General features: G+C 54.5%; 1 protein-coding gene across 1 annotated transcript; it reads right to left on the minus strand.

Moving 5' to 3' along the window:
* Nucleotides 1-351: 351 nt before the first annotated feature.
* On the minus strand, nucleotides 352-9,385 carry MYG1 (MYG1 exonuclease). Its single transcript, XM_077838695.1, has 7 exons — nucleotides 9,206-9,385; nucleotides 6,398-6,510; nucleotides 4,277-4,436; nucleotides 2,778-2,927; nucleotides 2,124-2,246; nucleotides 1,144-1,325; nucleotides 352-738 (listed from the first exon to the last, which is right to left on the minus strand). The coding sequence occupies exons 1-7, from the start codon at nucleotides 9,383-9,385 to the stop codon at nucleotides 552-554; spliced, it is 1,095 nt and encodes a 364-aa protein (XP_077694821.1). The 3' UTR covers nucleotides 352-551.
* Between the last annotated feature and the right edge of the window lie 6,018 nt (nucleotides 9,386-15,403).

Consider the following 15,403-nt stretch of genomic DNA (forward strand, 5'->3'; position numbering starts at 1 on the left):
AGAGAGCTGGGCAGTACATGACTCATGTTTCTGGGGACAAATCTGGGACTGGGAGTTTCTCTGCAGTGTAAGTCAGGAGCGGCTGGCTGTAGCACTCAGACAGCGTAGGTGGGAGTGATGTACATGCTGGAGGCTGCATGTGGGCACCCCAGGCTGGAGAATTGTCCATCAGTCCAGATTGCGCCCCAGGGAACGTCACAGCTGGTGTCGCTTTGTTTACCTGGCGCACCACAATTGATGCAACCCAGCACAGATGCACAGCACAAGTATGCTACAGGGCTGGGACCAGCATGGCCGACCTGATTTACGTCATGGCCTAGCCGCGCGACAGACAGACCCAACGCGGACAGGTCCATCCACAATCCTTTATTGTTCCACTTCCAGCATTTTCCAATCCTCGCTGTGATTCCGTGGCCACCCGGCCTCCATCCTCCAGGGGTTTCTGCTGGCCAGGGCCCAGTTCGAGAGCTCCCACTGCTCTCCTCACGGCACGACCCGGACGAGCTTGCGGGACCCAGAAGGCCAGCTCTGTGGGGACAGTCTGGTGGCAATCAGCTGCTTGGTGCGTCAGAGCCGGCCTGCTGAGCCAGCGTGCTCTGCGCCATTCGCAGTGCACCTTCCTGGGTCCGGTTGCCTCCGATGAAGCCGCTGGCGTGCACGAAAACGCAGCCCGGGATGCCGCTGAGCTGGGAAAGCGCCTCGTCCCGGACTCCGCGCCACTCCTCCGGCAGGGACAGCCTGGCCAGGAGAGAAACCGAGCAAGGAGGAAAGAAGCGTGGCTGAGCTCAGAGCACTTGAGGCGCGTCCAAAGGCTCTCGACCTCCCTGGCACCCTCACCTGACCCAGCTCAGACACCGAGCTTGTCTGTACCCAGAAATAGTGTGAAATACCCAAGACACACAAGCGCTCTGATTTCCGTTTACATTAGGAGCAGGTTTAAGATGAACCCAAGCAAGCCCCACTTGGGCCTAGTTTACACAGTGTTTGTGCTCATACAATTATGTCGTTTCGGGGCTTCCACTCCCAACCCCCGCTCCCTTCCCCTCACAGAGGCAGTGGCTTGTCTCTCCCTCACCCCATTGCTGGGGGCGGGGGCATGCAGGAAAAGATTGGGGGTGGGGCTCTGGGGGCTGCGGGTCTCACCGGTTCTGGAAGGTGTGGAGCCCGGCAGGGACGCACTGCACTCGCCACTGGCCGCTCTGATCTGCGTACAGGACGAACTTGATGGGTTTCTCCACCCCCAGCTCCGACTCCAGGCTGAAGAGATGCTCCTTCCAGGGGCAGCCGCCCTGGGAGAACACTAGGATCTCGCCACTGGGGTCCACCTGACAGGGGAGAGGGAGACATGGGACTCAGGAAGGGAGGGGAGCAGATAAGAGCTCCTGGGATGCTGGGCCATTACGACCACAATGGATTTGTGCCCTGGGCTGGGACTATTCCTAGCTCTGCCACTGATCTGTTGAGTGATCTTGGGCAAGTCACTTCCTCTCTCTGTGCCTCTGTTTCCCCACCAGTGTCTAGAGTCTCAGCTCTCTGGGCAAGTCCCTGACTCGGGGAAGCTCAGGCACAGCCCCTGACTGTGTGTCTGTGCAGTGCCTGGCCCAATGCGGTCCTGTCACTGCCCCAGGGAGGGAGTTGGGGTCGAAAGAAACCCACCTGCCCGTAAAAGCAGAGCCCCTGGAGTAGCCGGTGGGAATAGCTGCCAGGCATGTTCAGTGACCAGAGAAACGCAGGCAGGGGACATGCTGGGGGTCGGACTCCTGGGTTCTATTCCCAGCTCACTGCGTGGCCTCAGGTAGGCTGCTGCCCCACTTCTGCAGAGAGGAAATTTATTGAGAGTGTGTGTGTGTCTCTCTCTCTCTTTGGTGGGCATCAACCTCAGTGGACATCACGTGCTTGGAGATCCTTGGAAGGGGTATGAATTATCCTTGGAAACCCAAGCTGGGCACTGGGCCAAGCCTGTCAACCAAATCTAGGCTCAACACCCCAGCCCAGCATACAGCCAACAGGACATTGATCAGCCTCTGCCACCCCAGGATCCCCCGAACTTGAGAATCCCCACGTGGGGAGGCCAGGGCTGGTCGCAGACCCCAGACCAAGAACCCCTGTGTGCTTGAAGATACCTTGAAGCGCTTCTGAATGGCTTCCTCCACCAGCACGCGAGCCGGCAGCCATGAGTGGTGGTAGTAATTGAGACGGTCCAGGAACTCCTGGCCCACCAGCTCCATCGCCTTCTTGAACCCGACCTGGAGGAGAAACAAGCCAGGGACGTTAGCTGCTCCTTCCCCAGCCCATAGGCACTGACTTTAATTTTTCCCTGTGGGAGGCTCCATCCCCGCTCCACCCAGAGGCCTTGCCCCACTCTGCCCCTTCCTCCAAAGCCCCGCCCCCTGCCTCTTCCCGCCCCTGCTCCACCCCCTCCTGAGGCCCCGCTCCCAGCCTCTTCCCTACCCCACTCCACCCCCTCCCCTGACTCTTCCCACCCCTGCTCCACCCCCTCCCCCGAGGCCCCACCCGCCTGCTGCTCTCTGCCCTCCCTCTCCCCGCTGAACAGCTGTGCTTGGTGGGTGCTGAACACCCACAATTCTTTTCCCCAGGGGTGCTTGAGCCCCGGAGCACCCACAGATAGATAGGAGGTAGGGTCAGATAGATAGATAGGAGGTCGGCGCCTATGGTACAGCCCACCCCCTATCTAAGTCTATGCTCCCCTCCGTGTTTCCATGGTGCAGCCCACTTGGTACCTGCGCTTTCCCCTCCGCCCACCCCCACGTGCCCACCTCTGTGTCCTGGTCCGTGTCATTCCAGCGGGGGTTGAGGTTGGCCACCCTGGCGCTGAGGTTGGTGGTCATGGCGTAGCGAGGCTCCCCGTCCCACTGGGCGATGCCGTTGTCGATGGCGTCGATCTCCTCCACAAAGTTCTCGTACAGCTGGGATGGGGGCAGAGGAGAGGATAAAACAGGTCCGGGGGGGGAGCTCCTTGCCCTGCCCACCTCCCGATGGAGCCTCGTGGCGGATTCAGGCCAGTCACGAGCAGATCAGAGGCCGTAAAAACGGGCCCATCTGAGTCAGCGGCCACGGTGACCTGCTGGCTTCAGTGCCACAAAGAGGGTTAACTCTCACCAGCCCTGCAGGTACCCAGACCAAGCCAGAGTCTGCTCTGGCTCAGGCAGAATTGCCAGCCCGGCTCCCCCTGCGGATCCTTTGTCGGCCGCCAAGATGCATGATGCAGAAAAGGACCCAGCTTGGCCTTCTGAGGCCACAAACTCTGCATTTCCAGCTACCAGCAGAAGGAGCAGCAAGGGCTGCTAGGAAAACGACCTGCCCCGAGGGGCTGAGACCATGAGCCTAGCTACGCCTTAGCTCTGTTTATACAGAAACGTGAGCTGGGCTTGGGAGGACAGCGCACCCACCGTAAACCACAGCAACTCCGGGCACGCGTGAGCAGGAAACCTTGTGCAGAGATCCATCCAACCCCTCTATGGCTGCTAGGCAGGCCAGGCCCAGGAGCCCCTCCTGGGGGATCCCAGCAACACAGGGACCCCTCTATCCCAGAAGCAGGGACATCCCGCGTCAGGGCAGAGGCAAGGATGGGGCATCCTTACCCATCTGCAATTCTGAACCCCTGCCAAGTCCTATGGGTGCTTTTCAAGTTAGGACAGGCAGAGCCTGTACCAGGAGCTGAACTGGCCCCTGCAGCTTCTGAACAAGGCAGCAGCTACCTGCCTTCCCCTGTCTCTGGGGTGCAGCTGGGATGAACACCCCTCCCTCCCCCCAAGCCCACATCATGGTGGGAATCCAAGAATATGGACAACGAGAGTGTGTCTAAAAAAAGCGGGTTTCCTGGGGAAGGTCAGCAGAATAGGACTTTTTACAAAGGGAGCATCAGCCAGCCGTTAGAGCAAGGTGATGGCGCCAGGACTCCTGGGTTCCATTCCTAGGTCTGGGAGGGGAAGGGGGTCTAACGGTCAGAGATGGAGGGGCTGGGGTTCTAATCCCACCTCTACAGGCGAGTCACCATTCCTGGGCAAGACACGTCCCTGCTCCGTGCCTCAGTTTCCCCAGCTATAAAACAAGGCTAAGGATACTAATCCACCACACAGGAGGCTGGTGAGGATCACTGCATCCATGTCTGCAAAGTGCTTTGAGATCCTCAGTCAGGAGGGGCCAGAAAGGGGTATTGATTATGATTTTCCTAAGGAGGAAAACAGGCCTTTTTAGCCCTGGAGCGTGGGACACCCCGGTTAGTGCCCACCCACCCTGCCTCCCCACTTCCTACCTTATCGTACAGCGCTTGCACTATAGGATCCTCCTCCTTCAGCCCCAACAGACTGGCCAGGATCTGGGAGCCAAAATGGAAATACACCAGCCCCGCACTGCTCAGCTTGGTTTTCCAGGGCTTGTCGGGCCTCAGGCAGTGCATGGACTGTGCAAAGGACCTGCAAAAGGCAGGGAAGAATTAGCCCGAGCTCCTGAGGCGCTGGGGCCACCCCTCCTTCTTTAGTGTATTATACACCAAAATAACTTAAATACTAGCCATTGCTGTGCCCACTGCCTGAGCCCATTAGGGTGCGTCGACACTGCACTGTAAACCCAGATCGGGGAACCCAGGCTTGTGGACTCAGTGTTTCCAATCCAGCGCTTGAGATCCACATTGCGTTGTAAACCAGGGCGTACAATGGCTGGACCTGGGTCTCAGAGCCATGCTAACCCATCCATACAGCACTACGCAGCCCTTCTGACTCAGGTCTGCGTCTGGAGCTGCGTCCACACTGCAAAATGACAGGGCTTGAATCCAATTTCGGTGGGACTAGAACTCAGACCTCCCTTCCCTTGCCGAGCTGGGTCCTAGGACCCGGGTGTTAGGGGGTTTATTCCTTCACCCACTTACTTCCCTAGTCCTTCTCGCATGAACAAAGAGCAACATTACCTGAAGTCCAAAGGTGCAAACAATTCAATGTTTATTGGGGTGAACTTCCAGCAAGCATGATTCCAGTTTCCTTCCTTAGTGTCCCCCTTCCCAGCTCTGACACCACAGAGCCTTACACCTGTGTCCCTGTTCCCATTCATGCCCTTAGCTAAACATGATTCCAATTCCCCCTCCCCCATTCCCGGTTCCCATTTCCCCCTTTAGCAAAACATGATTCCAATTCCCCCTCCCCCATTCCCGGTTCCCATTTCCCCCTTTAGCAAAACATGATTCCAACTCCCCCACCATTCTCCCCTCCCACACTTCCTGATTGAATGCAGACTATATAGTAAAACTTGAGTTCAGCTTAGCTATACCTTAACCAATCATTTTCCTGAAATTTAACTAACCAATCCTAACATGATCATGTAACCAATTATATCCCACCACCTTAATTAGTTTACACCCAGCAAAATTAATTATACAGCAGACAGAAACAATCAGAGAATCAGACAAAGATTATACAGACAAACAATAGCAAAGTAGGAACTATAATGACAAAACAATACAGAAGTGAGGATTTCACATCCCAGCTATTGGTAAGTGAGTTCTTGCCAGACAGGATGCTATCAAACTAAGTTTCCTTTTACATCTTCTAGGCACTTCCCTTTCTCTGGAGGCGACTGGCATGATCAGGACAGGATTGTATTCCTAACAGCCCAATAGCACCTTCTTTCAATGTGACCGTTCACTTCCCAGCTTATGGCTGCCTCTGCTGCTTAGCCAAAGGCCTTAGCCTAAGCACAGGGCCTCAGACTGTCACAGTGAGAGAAGGCCCTTACACTGGCAGACAGTGATTTTGATTCTTTTATACCTCTAGAACGAGCCACGTGATAAGAATACACCTACATTCTTAGAGTCTAGGCCTTTACAGAGGGGCCTGAATATCTATATCCTGACACCGGGTCCAGAGGGTTTCCTGGCCCGAGTCAGTCAGATCTGTGTGTGGATGGTAGGAGGGTTTGGGCTCAAACCCGAGTCTGAGGCTGGGTTTACAATGCAGTGTAGATACACCCTTAGAGGGACAGGCCCAGGCCCCATGACCCAGTGAAAGTAAGGACACCTGGGTTCTACTAAGTTGCTTGGTGTAGGACCTTGGGCAAGTCACTAATTACCTGTATCCCAGGAGAGTCGAGATCAGGGACCCACTGCGCTAGGTGCTGCACAGACAGAGCGGGAGGGAAAAAGAGGCCCGGAGAATGGAAGGGACATGCCTAAGGTCAGTGGCAGAGCCAGGAATAGAACCCAGGTGGCCTGAGTCCCAGCCCAGTGCCCTGTCCGCTAGTCCACTCCAATTCCCCTCCCCCTCTCTGTGCCTCAGTCTCCCCATTTATAAAGGGAGGCATGATGCTCCTGCCCTTTCCTTTGTAACATGCTTTGAGCCCCTGCAGAGGGAGGGGCCAGGCAGAGGCTGTGCGTTTCCGCTCTCACCTCTGGTGATGATCGTACCGGTGTTTCTGAGGGTCGTATTCGCCACCCACGTCTACCACCACGTCGCACTCAGACAGCAGCTGGGGCTCCCGCGTCCGGATGATCTCCGCATCCTGGAGGGAGGGGGCACACAATGAAAGGTTCCCCTCCACAAGGCAGCTCAGTAGGGGAGTGAATTCAGTTCCACCCTGTGTTTATCAGCAGGGGGAGGGCTTGGACTCAGCAGTGGTCAGAGGCACCCAAGGGGGAAGGAACTGGGGCTTTCTGGGGCAGGAAAGATGATGGGAGGGATCCCTGTCCGTAGTCCCAGGGTGTGCTAGCCTCCAGAAGGGATGGGGGGCGGTGCCCGGGAGGGGAGCTGGAGGCTCTGGGAAAAGGAGAGAGCTGTCCAGGGTTTGAGGTCCCAGAAGAGGGGTGCTGGGTCCCAGGGCAAAGGAGGGGTGCATGCCCCAGTGCCAGCAGGAGGGGATGGAGGGGTGTCAAGGGACGGGAATGTTGGATCCCAGGATGACGAGAAGGGGAAGGGGTACCGGATGGGGGTCGTGCTCTCAGGAGGAAGTCCTGGTGTAAGGTGGTCTTAGGTGGGGATGCCAGGAGTCCCGAGGGATAGGTGATCCTGGGGTGTATGGGAGGATTGGTATCCCAGTTGCGGGTCCCAATTCCTGGTGGGGAAGGGGCTGCGGGATAAGGGTACCAGCTCCTGGTGGGCAGAAGGGAGACTTGGGTGTAGGTCCCAGTTCCCAGGTGGGGGTCCCAGGGTGGAAACAGTTTTTTTTTTTGGGGGGGGGGGGGAGAGGGGGGAGTGTCCCAGGCTTCTTAGTTCCTGGGGGTGGTATCAGATGGTGGCCCAGGTCCCAGGAAGGCAGACTGGGGGAGGGTGGTTGTGGGGTCTTGGTTTTGGGGAAAGGTCCAGGGAGAAGGTTGTCTTGGGGGAGTGCTCGGGACTAGGAGTCTCAGTTTCGGAGGGGTGGGGGGGAAAGAGGGGAGGTGTATTGGGAAATGAGGGCCTTGGTTCCAGGGGTGCAGGGCAGGGAAGCCCCAGAGGATGTGGATCTCAGGTCCGGGGTGGGGGGAGGGGGGTCCTGATGTGGAGGAAGCAGGGTGTGGGGGAGCAGGATTCCAGGTCCTGGGGGGAGCTGGGTGGGGGTGGGTGGGATCCCAGGGAGCTGGGGGGGTCCTGGTGGGGGGGCGGGATCCCATGTCCCGGGGGGTCCCGGTCCGGAGGGAGTTGGGGGTGGTGGTCCAGGGCTGAGGGGTTGTAGGATCCCAGGTCCCGGAAGTCAGGGCTGGAGGGTCCCGAGGGATGGGGATCCCAGGTCCTGGGGGGAGCAGGATGAGATCCCAGGGGGCAGGGCTGGGGGGGGGGTCCCGGTCTGCAGAGAGTTGGGGGGGGGGCAGGGCTGGGGGGTCAGGGGATCCCAGGTCCCGGGGGTCAGGGCTGGGGGGACCCAGGGAATGTCCCAGGTCCTGGGGGGAGCTGTGTGGGGGTGGGTGGGATCCCAGGGGGCAGGGCTGGAGGGGTCCCGGTCCGGAGGGAGCTGGTGGGGGCAGGGCTGGGAGGGGGTTGGACGGGATCCCAGGTCCTGATCTGGAGGGAGCTGGGGGGCAGCGCTGGGGGAGTTCCCGGGGAGGGCGGGATCCCAGTCCGGAGGAAGCTAGGGGGGGCAGAGCTGGGGGATTCCCGGGGGGGGGGGCGGGATCCCAGATCCCGGGGGGGGCCGGTCCAGAGGGAGCTGGAGGGGGTGCAAGGCTGGGGGGGTCCCGCTGGGGGGGCGGGATCCCAGGTCGCAGGGGGGTTCCGGTCCGGAGGGAACTGGGGGGGCAAGGCTGGGGGGTTCCCAGGGGGGTGGGATCCCAGGTCCCAGGGGGGTCCCAGTCCGGAGGAAGCTGGGGGAGCAGGGCTGGGGCAGTTCCCAGGGGGGCGGGATCCCAGGTCCTTGGGAGGTCCCAGTCTGGGGGGAGCTGGGAGGGGGCAGGATCCCAGGTCCCGGGGGGGGGGGGGTGGACCCGGTTCGGGGGAAGCTGGGGGGGCAGGGCTGGGTGGTCCCTGGGGGGGATGGGATCCCAGGTCCCGGGGGGTCTCGGTTCACAGGGAGCTGGGGGGCAGGGCTGGGGGAGGGTCCCGGGGGGGTCCTGGCCCAGAGTGAGCTGGGGGCGGTTCCCGGGGTGGCAGAATCCCAGGTCGCGGGGGGGGGGGGTCCCGATCCGGAGGAAGCTACGGGGGGCAGGGCTGGGGGAGGGTCCACGGGGGGCAGGATCCCAGGTCCCGGGGGAGGTCCCGATCCGGGGGGAGCTGGGAGGGCAGGGCTGGGGGAGGGTCCCGGGGTGGCGGGATCCCAGGTCCCGGGTTGGGTCCCGGGCCAGGGGGAGCTGGGTGGGCAGGGCTGGGGGAGGGTCCCGGGGGGGGGTCCCGGTCCAGAGGGAGCTGGGGGCGGTTCTTGGGGGAGGCGGGATCCCAGGTCCCGGGGGTGGGTGTCCCGATCCGGAGGAAGCTACGGGGGGCAGGGCTGGGGGAGGGTCCGGGGGGGCAGGATCCCAGGTCCCGGGGGGGGTCCCGGTTCGGGGGAGCTGGGGGCGGTTCCCGGGGGGGCGGGATCCCAGTTCCCGGGGGGGTCCCAGTCTGGAGGGAGCTGGGGGAGCAGGGCTGGAGACGGTTCTGGGGGCGGCGGGATCCCAGTCCGGAGGGAGCTGGGGGGGGGCAGTGCTTGGGGAGGGTCTCTGGGGGGGGATCCCAGGTCCCGGGGGGGTCCCGGGCCGGGGGGAGCTGGGGGGGCAGGGCTGGGGGAGGGTCCCGGCGGGGCCCCGCACCCGGTACTGGGGCAGCAGCCGCAGCAGGTAGCAGGCCAGCGCCTCGTCGCAGTGGAAGGTGCCGCTGTGGGTGCCGATGCGCGGGGCCATGGCACTGCGGGGCCGCTGGGGGCCGGGGCCCGGCCTGGGGCGGGGTCGGAGCAGCAGCCGCAGCCGGGCCGCGCGCAGCCCGAACCCCATCCGCCGCCACTGCGCATGCCCCGCAGCGCTCCGAGCATGCGCGCCAAGGCCAAGGGAAGCCACTGCCTGCCCGGCCTCTGCCCTCTCCTGCCATGTGCTCCCGGAGTGAGCCCGGCTGGCCCCCGGGGCTGGGTGGGTGAGAGCCTCTCAAGCAGCCGAGACCCGGACGTGGGTTCATGGAGTCTCAGGCTAGAAAGAAGGGACCGTTGTGATCATCAGCCTGTACGAGGCGGGCCAGAGAGCTTCCCCCCACTACTCCCTGGAGGCGACCTGTTAGAAAAACTTCCCCTCTGGCTTTAAACATGGTCAGTGATGGAGAATCCGTGGCAACCTTTGGTAAATTGTTCCAAGGGTTAATTGCGCTCACCCGTGGCTATTTAGTCTGCTCTACGTCATTATTAGTGTATTAGGTGCCCATTATAAATATTTAAGAGAGTAAAATAATTGAAGGAATGGGAGGAAAATTGCTACATATTAAGTGTTTAGCACCTCCAGGTCAGCGCCAGATTTAAGAGAGCTCAGCTGTTTGAGCACTTAAATAAGGGCCGAGTTCTCCAAAGGGTTCAGGACACCGCAGCTCCCCTTGCGACAGCAATGGGCAGATTTTCATAAAATCTCAGCTCACCTGCACACAGCTCCTTAGAAACTCTGGCCCCTAGAGGTCAATGGGATGAACACTGATCAGCAGTCAGGGTTTCTAAGGAATAAGGCTTGCTTTTTTGTGTGTGTGGTCCCTGATTTTGAGACCAGAAGGAACCATTTATGATCACTTAGTGTCACCTGCATAACACAGGCCAGAGAGCCTCACGCTGTTTGAGCCAGAGCATCTTTTAGAAAGACATCCAATCTGGATTTAAAGACTTCACTGATGGAGAATCCACCACTTCTGCAGGTAAATTTGCCTTTCTGCAGGTAATTACTTGCTACTTAACGTACACCTTATGTCTAAACTTGTCTTGCTTCAGTTCCAAACCCAGTGCATCTCATTATGCCTTTGTCTGCTAGATTGAAGAGCTCTCTGCTACCGCCAATCTCTTCCTCATGTAGACTGATCAAGTCACTGCTTAGGCAAATTGGATAGAGTAAGAGACTAAATAAGCTCCAAGGCAGGTTTTCCAGCCCATTTTTGTTGCTCTCCTCTGAACTCCTTGCAATTTGTCAACATCCTTTTTGAAGTGTTGACAACAGAAGAGTATCTGATTTTGTAACTTCTGAGATCCCGCTCCTGCAACTGTGTCCCATTTAATCAAGGCCTTAGTGAGAGAATCAGACAGTAGATGTTACATATTTGTTTTTTTTAGGAAGAGGTACAAAAGGTTGTGAACCTACCCAGGAGGGCACAGGACTTTTGCTGAGTGTGTGTGAAAGCGCGAGAGTATGCACAGAAGAGGGCGAGCAAGCAGAACACACAGAAACTGAGAAAAGACCAAAACAGAAAGAGGTGCAAAGGTAAAAAAACAAGAAAGCCAAGCAGTAGCTGGTGAGCACAGTGACACCCTGGAGAAAACTAGAGCGCATGTTTTTGGGTCTGTTGGCTAAAGAGGCTAAGAAACTGCTCCCCTTGTTCCGAATGCAGGAGGAACCAAGGACAACTGGAGTTTACACATTCCCTATAAATAAACAAGACTGCATCAGAGAAAATACCAGCTCCATCAATTTCTACTGCCAACTGGAACAGCTGTAGGGCCCCGAATTTTGACTGGCTGATCAGTTTGGGGAAAAAAAAAAGAGGGCAACAATATCAGAGCTCATGAAACGCAACTGAAAAACGAGCTATTACTTGCAGTAAGACGATTCAACTCTCTGCTGTTTGAGCAAAAGTCAGTGTGGCAAATTTGCTACATACCCCTGTGAAAGCCATTTGGTTACATTCTGCCTCCTTTTATTCATGGTGTACTTTACCCAGCAAGTGCTTGGGCAGGTTGCAGAATTAGGTACCATGCTATGGGAGCAAGGCCTCGTCGTTGCACAGAAGTTGCACCAATTTAAACTTGTGTGGATGCTCAGATTTAACCCTGGCTTTAGCTTGAATAAGTAAGGAATCAGTTGAAACTGGAGCTATATAAGCCAGGCTTGAAATCAAATGAGCACAGCTACACAGGGTTTTGCACTTTTAAGGGATCAAAACCCCTACACCTTTAGTTAAACTGATACAACTGTGTGTGGAGACCAGAACGAGTTCCCCCTAGCTGTACAGGCGGTGAGAGGTGGCAGAAAGACACTGTCTGTAGTGTTGTTGGAGAAGGGCCAGAAGTATAAAGCATGGAATCACTGTCTGCTTAAAAAGTCCCATAAAGATTCAAACCAGCCCCACTGAAATGAGCTTTTCACAACATCATACATTTTATTGATAAGGCAACAGCGTAGTACAAATATGAAACAGCATCCAACTTCCTTTGTCATAGCATTAAAGCTTTGAAGTTGGGTTCACATTAATACACATGTATTCCAGCTTCTCTTTTTTGCCAATTAGGAAAAGCTCAAGGCATACCAGGGAGGGGGGGGAAAAGGAAGAGACAGCAGCTGCCTCTATTCTTCATCACTATAATTAAAATAGATTTCTTTTAAATCTTTATTTATAAAGTGCATTGCCTTACAGTTTGTATTACACAAGGCAACAAAACAGAGAGCTGTGTTTCACATTCAGAAATTTCACCTAAGTACTGTACACACTTGGTTTACATGCACAAATGGAAAGAAAAAAATCATGCTTCTATCAGTTCAGAAGAGCAGCTTTGAATGATTTAAACACTTTGTTTAAAATCCAATTTACAATAAAACATTTCCACTATATTAAATAGTTATTTACATTTTGACACTAAATTACTCAACAAAATTTGGCGCAATCATTCTGTAGATCTATAACTTACGTTTTTGTTGACAGGATCAATATTAAAAACAACCACCCCCACCGCCACCTTTCCCCACCACCGTAAAGAAATGTTTTCTTTTAACTAAGCCATTTATAGAATATAAAAAATCAGACCTCCCTATTATCACCTGGTTGTCTATATCAGACCTCCCTATTATCACCTGGTTCAGTTTCTCCAGTCAAACATTTACTTTAGTGCTAGTTTTCCCCAGGGGTGGTTCTTCCCTGGTGTGTGCAATGGTTTTAGGAAAGAAAAGGTGAGGTCAGGCAAACAGTCTAGAACAGCAAGACACGAAGGGAGATATTCAGCATGCCCCCTTCGGGCATTAGCTGCCCTTTCCCGGCACAGCAATGCCCTGGCGACTGATGGTGCAAAGCTGGAGTTATTTGGGTAAAATACACCTGGAGCTGCTCAAAACACTTAGTCATGAGGGTCAAGGCTTTTTATTTGTTTTTTTAAAACTTAAGCTCTGACATTCTATTTTACTTGCAAGTTATAGGGTATATTGAGCTTTGGCGGAAGGAGAACGCAAAGGGGGCGTGTGCATTTTCAAAATGCACAGGTTTCATTAGCGCCAGCCCAAAAAAACCCAAAAACTTTTTTGTAACAAAAGTGGGGTATTTTTAGGTCAAAAATGTGTTATTAAAAAGATTGAGAATGTTTAGCAAGACATTGGACATTCTTCCATGTATCATTTTCTGGGTTAGAAAAAAAGAAATGTTACAAAAGCCTAATTCTTCAACAGTTTTGAAAACCTGAGGAGTTTCAAAGTAATAGCCAGGATTTTTTTCTTCTATTCTCCACCCAGCTCCCCTTTCCGCATTAGAGACACTGAAACAGAACCGCTCCAAGTCTAACCGAAGGGAACTTCTATGCAGCGTTTGTGCGGGATGCCCCTTAGGAGCTGTGGTTCTCCCTATGGATGGGTTAGGATTGCTAGAGCACTGTGGTGCTATAGTATTGGGAAGCCTCCCTCTTTGATAAAGGCTCCTTTACGGAGAGAAAGCTCCCATCAGTCAAAGATTTTCTCTAATGATGCCTGCTTCACAGTTTAGCGAGTGGAACAAATACGTACACCCAGGGGTCTCCAATCATTTATAGTGCTCTAGTTAAGCATGGTACTGTACTATGGGTCAAATGCGACAGCAAGAGTCCCTGCCCTGATACGCTGACAGTCTAAAGGCACAAATGGGTACAATACAGGGTAAACTCCAAGAAGGGTGAGGTAACTACAGCTGGGGAACACTTCCCACAACTGGCTTTGAGGAGATGAGGGGAAAGCATTGATTGGGTGGGCTGGTCATGGCAACAAGGCACAATGCCAAAAGCGAGGGAAAGATGGAATGGCAGGGCCAGGGGAAGCTTGGAGGGTGCATATAGGGAGGTTAAAGGCAAAACAGCAGAGGAGATTTAAGCATGGGGCTGTGCAGAGATCTGAATGGGGAGATGAGGAACTTGGGAGGAAGCCAGTGAAGGAATTGGTGAAAGGGACAGTTGTCTTGGCAGCGGGATATTGAGTAGTCTTCCATCCCATCTGGCACCATCCTGTCCAGTAGCTGGTGAAGAGAAGGTTTTTATCCCCCTCCAGAACAGGAGACTGCCATATCATTTGGTTGCCAAAAGGATAGGCACAGAAGGAGCAGGCCAAAGTGAGAGGAGGAGGGGGCTTGGAATCAGGGTATGGCTGGCTGAGAGTTTTCTGAAGCAGTTTTTCCAAAGAAAATTGTTTTTTTTTTTAACCACGAAATTTCATGTTTGCATCCTGGGGGAAATTTCAACTTTTCTGTGGTCAAACACTTCTTTGGATTTTTGAGGAAGAGCCAAAATTTTCCATGGGGAAATTTAAACAATTTTTTTAAAAAAAATCAAAAACTTCAGCACCTCTTCCTCCAGTTTTCCAACCAGCTCTGAGTCAGAGACAGGATTTAAGGAGAAGCTTGAAAGTAGAGGAAGAAAAGGGACAACTGGCCCAAGGAATGCGGGGTGAAGAGTGCTAATTTTGCTTTGGAAGAAAACTAGCAGGGCTGAGGCAAGACACACTGAAGGACAAGTAGAGTCATTTGAGAAGGCAGAGAACAGAGTTGAGGCAGCAAAGAGCAAGTCCTCACGGGGGCTGGATTTTCTCCAGACACACAGAGTGAGCAGGTCCAAGGAGACAGCCAGAGTTGGGGGTTGGAGCGGGGCGGGGGGTAGGACTGAGGAGCAGAACTGGGCAGCTTGCAAGACACACACACACATGCGGGGGGTGTGGGTGGGTTGGGGTTTACACACATACCATGACATCAACCAACGGGAAAATCAACTGAGGTTAAAAGACCCACTACACAAGCGTACAGATATATTTGATACTGCAACAAGATATCTATATTTAAGGCACCGATTTCAAACAAAGGTGATGCATGCATCCGATGAAGTGAGCTGTAGCTCACGAAAGCTTATGCTCAAATAAATTGGTTAGTCTCTGAGGTGCCTCAAGTACTCCTTTTCTTTTTGCGAATAGAGACTAACACGGCTGCTACTCTGAAAACTATATTAAAGAACACAGTGATCTTCTCCGAGGAGGGGGAACTGCCTTCCCACGGCTTCTCAGACAAGTGCAGAGACCAAGGAGGAGATCAATTCCTTGGATCTGAGTGAGCGATATTTCAGATTGGCGAGACTCAGGAACGCAGATAGGGAAAAGGTTAACTGTGCTGTACATAAGCTCAAGGCACTTAACGCTTGCAAAGGAGCTGCTTTCATTCTTACTGTGCGAGCGACACCAAGTGGACACAAGAGAGATTCGCAAAAAGAAAAGGAGTACTTGTGGCACCTTAGAGAGACTCACAAATTTATTTGAGCATAAGCTTTCGTGAGCTACAGCTCACTTCTCGAAAGCTTATGCGCAAATAAATTTGTGAGTCTCTAAGGTGCCACAAGTACTCCTTTTCTTTTTGCGAATACAGACTAACATGGCTGCTACTCTGAAACAAGAGAGATTGCAACCAAAGATACAAGCAAAGCAGTCTCTCCCCCACCTGGGACACAGGATTTCTTATTTCCCAGAATATCTCCAGGGATATACTTATCATTCCTACAGCCTTTTTCTACCCTAATGGGAGGAATTATTTTGGTTTCCCTTTGAAGATTCTATCTAGAGGCTTAA

Source organism: Eretmochelys imbricata, chromosome 20, assembly GCF_965152235.1.
Source record: "Eretmochelys imbricata isolate rEreImb1 chromosome 20, rEreImb1.hap1, whole genome shotgun sequence".
In the NCBI taxonomy this organism is placed as follows: domain Eukaryota; kingdom Metazoa; phylum Chordata; order Testudines; family Cheloniidae; genus Eretmochelys; species Eretmochelys imbricata.